We start from the raw sequence: 5669 nt of genomic DNA on the forward strand, positions 1-5669 counted from the left end.
TTATTTATATATATTAGTAAGTTCGAATTATAAGTAGATACTGTGTTTTTGTAATATTAGATATATAAAACTTCGAAGGTACCATTTGAGTTCCTTCATTCAAATATACTCTACATATACCGTGACAATATTCTGCTGATGATTAGTGGAAAATTTATTTTTGATATTTATAGAAAATGCTTCAAAATTTGCCTAGTCAACGATTTTTTAATAAAATGTAAATCAGTTAAAACCACTTTAATTTAAAGTGCTGATATAATATTTTTTCCACTGTTGTATGTTCTTTATAAAAAATAATTATTATAAAGATAAAGATAAAACTAAGTATATGTGCGAACACTTGAGTTTTTACCGAATAAAAAAATATCAGTTCCAGATTCTATAAATTGAAAAGCATGTTCATTATCGCTATTAGTTCGAAATGATGAAGTACAACGGGCTGCTGCTACTGATTTTATGTGCAATAAGATCATCAGTAGCAGATGTAAGTAATTATTGGTTTATTTAAATATATCGAAGTTTTGTAAATTTAAAATGTCTTTATGTAGTTACTAACATCTATGTATAAGTACCACAAAAATCACATATTTATTCATAAATAGGTAAATGACCCGACACTTGTCACTTTACCAGAGGGCCAAATAAGAGGTCAAGCCCTGCAGTCTCCAAATGAGAATGTTTATTATGCATTTCAAGACATACCTTACGCAGCTCCACCTATAGGCAAATTAAGGTTTCAAGTAAGGATGTAAACATATATATTTTGCATTTTATTTTTAACTTTCAATTCACTTTTAGGCACCTGTAGCGCCAGCAAAATGGGAAGGAATATTAAACACCACGAAAAATGAAAAAATTTGCTATCAAAGTGGAGTTCCGGTTTCCGGATTAACCCTAACGGAAGACTGTTTGTACTTGAATGTTTACACTCCTCTGGTAAGAATAGTTACAATTAACTGATACTGGAATTATTTTAATATCAGAAATATTGGACATTGTTATCACACTCTTGTTGCCGATGTCTATCACTATTACTATTATTTGGTTCGATTCAAAGAAAAAAATAAAACATTAATAAATATGAGTTTAGGGGACCACCTAGTCGGGTGTCATAGCCGATGGATTTCGATCGGCCGAGGTAAGCATCACGGACGCAGGCTGGAACTTGGATGGGTGATCTAAGGCAGGCTCAGGACCTGGGTCGCTCAACATCTTCCGCCTGCGTGTGGTCTCCGATAAAATGGTAATGAAAATAGAGCAATAAATCTCTGTAACCCAAGACCATAGATAAAAAATTGTCATCAAGCCACCCGTGTGGTAATAGGATGGTTTGAAGAAAAGTACTCGAGTACTGTAAGGGGGGTGTATAAGGGGCCTAATAAGGCCTAAGTGCCGCGATGGGGAAGCCAAATGAAATGTAGTTTTCATTTAATATTAAAATTATGCAAAAATGTGATTGATACAGTTGTACCTCAAGTAAAACTATACGTCTCAAAATATTAAAGTTGCATTTACTTTACTGTTATTTTTCAAATATCGTCATTATCGATGCATATTTTCTTATAGAAACCAGGAGATACTTCACAAACCCCATTACCGGTGTTAATATGGATACACGGAGGAGGATTTGTAGGTGGATCTGGCGCTATTCAGGAATACAAACCTGGATTCTTCATTGATCACAATATTGTTGTTGTCACGCTAAACTACCGTGTTGGAGTTCTAGGTAACTAATAAATATAATATATGTATAAACACTTTAAGTAAAAATAATAACAATAACGACATAATTACAATTTCATTAGTTAGGGCCCTTAGAAGAATATTTGTAGAGCTAAAAATTTAGAGGTAATGAAACAACTAAAGAAGTGCAAAATTGGTCAAGCAGGTTTTTCGTAAAGAACATCTCCAAGGAGGAGGACTGTGTCAGTAAATAAGACGAACGGTTTCTATAAGCATTCTTATATAATCCAGTAAAGATGTCATTTTATAAATAAAATCCAAACAGGATGATTTTTTCAGGGTTGCTTGGGGACTGCCTCCTGAGTATCCAACCAAAAGATCACACTCGAACTCCTGGTACGAATTGCGCTATGGGGGTGGTTTCCTAAACATTTTTTTACAGCAAAATGACCTTGTAGAGGATCAAATTCTCNCACAATATTGTTGTTGTCACGATAAACTACCGTGTTGGAGTTCTAGGTAACTAATAAATATAATATATGTATAAACGCTTTGAGTAAAAATAATAACAATAACGACATAATTACAATTTCATTAGTTAGGGCCCTTAAAAGAACATTTGTAGAGCTAAAAGAAGTGCAAAATTGGTCAAGTAGGTTTTTCGTGAAGAACATCTCCAAGGAGGAGGACCGTGTCAGTAAATAAGACGAACGGTTTCTATAAGCATTCTTATAAATATAATCCAGTAAAGATGTCATTTTATAAAAAAAATCCAAACAGGATGATTTTTTCAGGGTTGCTTGGGGACTGCCTCCTGAGTATCCAACCAAAAGATCACACTCGAACTCCTGGTACGAATTGCGCTATGGGGGTGGTTTCTTAAACATTTTTTTACAGCAAAATGACCTTGTACAGGATCAAATTCTCAATAACTTTTCCATATAATTTTTGTATGTCTAATACTTAACGAGTTACTGCGTATTATGTGACAAAAGTTGGTCTTGTAAACATGTTTTTACAAAAAAAATTTATAAAGAAAAAATGTTCAGAATTTGATCCTCTACAACAACTTTTATGAAGGTAATTTTTGTGTGAAAACGTGTTTACAAGACCACCCCTGCGGCATACAAAAAAAATTTATATGGAAAAGTGGTTCAGAATTGTATCCTCTACAACTTTTACGAAGGTCATTTTGCTCTAAAAAAATAACTCAATTCGTACAAGGAGTTCGAGTGTAATCCTTTGGTTGGATACTTAGGAGGCAGTCCCCAAGCAGCCCTGAAAAAAATCATCCTGTTTGTATTTTTTTGCAGTCCCTATAAGCCGAGCACAACTTTATTGAATTAATAATATTTAGTATTATACAGTGTGTTCACGGATTGAGTGCACGTGGGGTATAAATGGTAAAAATTTATTGAGTTGAAATTTGAGCCTCTGGGCATCATCTCTGCTTGGCCTTAAACTAGGAAGTTGAAAAAATTAGTCTAATTAATTAATGTTTTTATGATGAATTTTCAAAAATTGTCAAGAGAAGTTGAAAATTGAGAAAATTGTTGATAACTAAAAGTTATGACAGATTGTCAATTTTCAATTTGATAGGCCAACTTAATTTTTTTTATTTTTCACAACCGCAAAGTACAAATTCCTATACAAACAAATAATATAATGGTTATTCAACTATGCTACCACCAACTATTACACATCGCTCAGCGCGATTATTAAATTCAGTGTAGGTGTTTTGGATTTCTTGAATGATTTCTTGAATTAATTGTATTTTCTATTCTTCGTTTCAAATTATTCAAATATCTCGTTATTCAACGGGGACCCATAGACTTTCTGTTTGAGATAGCCCCAGAAATAAAAGTCTATTAGAGTGAAATCAGGAGTTCTAGGCCAAGAAATTGGGCCAATTCGCCCAATCCACCGCCCAGGAAATTTACCATCTAGCCATTGTCGAATGATTCGCATTGAATGCGCTGGGTGTCTATCTTGTTGAAAGCAAAGAAAAAACAAAGTTGGCAGATCAAATTGAAAATTGACAATCTGTCATAACTTTTAGTTCTCAGTAACTTAAGTAAATATTTTTGATATTTTTAAAAACAAAGTACTTTACTCTTGACAATTTTTGAAAATTCATCTTAAAAACACCCTGTGCATTAATTATCTGGACTAATTTTTTCAATTTCTAAATTTAAGGCCAATCAGAGATGAAGCCCAGAAGCTCAAATTTCAACTCGAAATATTTTTGTCATTTTCACCCCACATGCACCCAATCCGTAGACACACCGTATATAATAATTGGTCATTTTACAAAAAATTATAAAAAAAATGGGAATATGATAATTTTAAGATATTACGAATTAAGATTAAATCAGATGTAGTAGCACCTTATATTTTTTTCATACAGATGACTAAAAACGAAATTTAAAAAAATGAAAACCATTCTGGGCTTATTGCAAGAACAAAAAATAATTATACAATTGTTTCTCCAAGTGACATAATAAACTCTTCTGTAGATTTTTTCATACAGACTTATTCATATGATACTTCAGAAAGGGTAAAAATATACAGGGCGTCCCGGTACTTGATACAAAAAAGTCGTGTACAAATAGATGAGGTCAAAATAATATCAATTCTTCATATATTTTTTTCCTACGGGCCTTCGTTAACAAGTTACGGGCCCTCAAAGGTGAATATTAAAAAGTTATTTTTATTTACAGTTTCTAAACCATTACCTTCAGCATGATGCAAATTTGATGATCGATAACAAATGCGTACAGTTTGTTTTTAAAGTTGTAAGTGAAACTTCATTATGCCCAGAACGCCAGGGATGGACTATGGCCAATGGTTGACAACCCAGAATTTTTGTATAAATGACGATCGCAATCTGCCTGTACCAAAAATACGTTCCCCGAAGAATTAGCCAACGATAATACACCCTTGGTTCAACTCGGTAAAATTAACAGTTTAGGAAATATTTTTGATTTTATGTCACAGTGCACTTCGAGCGGCGCCTCCACCATTTTCTTGTTTTTAATTTTTAACTGGACATTAGAACAGTATAAATTTTGAAAATAAGAGTCTAGAAAGTCTTCCTGTCTATTAATATAATATTTCACTAACAAAATTTGACAAACACACTTTACACATAACACAAAATAGAAAAAACAAGAATAAGTTAAAGTATGTATTCAAATATCCATGTCTATTCAGACGTTCCTCAAAAACGTATGGACCTATTGAATTATTAATCGGTGCTGATCTTTTGTTAGCACAGTACCATGCTGATTCTCCTGTGGGATATCTGAAAAGTTTAGTGTACTAAACCCCAGTACAGACAAGGGATGAATTGCTACAAAGAATTAATTTCTATTGTGAAATGGTTCTTCATGTACAAACAAATAACATTGGTAGACTTAAGAAGTGTGTGGAGGTGGAAGGTGCCCATTTTGAAAATGTATTTTAATAGTTTTCTTCCTTTTAAATTATTTTCTTAACTTTATCTTAGTCTTATTTTGGGTTGTGTAAAGCCTGTTTGTCAAGTTTTGTTAGTGAAAATTATATTAGCTGACAGTGAGATTTTATAGGTTCTTATTTTAAAAATATGTACAATTCTAACATAGCAATTATGTCCAATTAAAAATTAAAAACAAAAAATGGTGGAGACGTCGCTCGATGTGCACTGTGACATAAATTCAGAAATATTTCCTAAACTGTTAATTTTACCGAATTGAACCAAGAGAGTATTATCGTTGGCAAATTCGGTAAGGAACTTATTTTTGATACAGGCAGATTGCGACTGTCATCTATAGAAAAAGTCTGGGTTGTAAACCATTGGGCATAGTCCGTCCCTAGCGGTCTGGGCATAATGAAGTCTCACTTACAACATCAAAAATAAACACATTGTGCCAGATAACAAATTGAATTATCAAAATATTTAGTAGCGTCCAATTTGTGAGGTTTTTAGTGTAAGTAATCCCCGGTAT

General features: G+C 32.9%; 1 protein-coding gene across 1 annotated transcript; it reads left to right on the top strand.

Moving 5' to 3' along the window:
• Window positions 1-390: 390 nt before the first annotated feature.
• On the top strand, window positions 391-1726 carry LOC108916472 (acetylcholinesterase-like; the record flags this gene model as incomplete). The annotated part of the gene is made up of 4 exons (XM_018722735.1): window positions 391-484; window positions 603-740; window positions 799-936; window positions 1567-1726. Coding segments are annotated over exons 1-4 (499 nt in total), but the record flags the coding sequence as incomplete, so codon positions are not given.
• Between the last annotated feature and the right edge of the window lie 3943 nt (window positions 1727-5669).

This window comes from Anoplophora glabripennis, unplaced genomic scaffold (assembly GCF_000390285.2).
Source record: "Anoplophora glabripennis isolate ALB-LARVAE unplaced genomic scaffold, Agla_2.0 scaffold3440, whole genome shotgun sequence".
In the NCBI taxonomy this organism is placed as follows: domain Eukaryota; kingdom Metazoa; phylum Arthropoda; class Insecta; order Coleoptera; family Cerambycidae; genus Anoplophora; species Anoplophora glabripennis.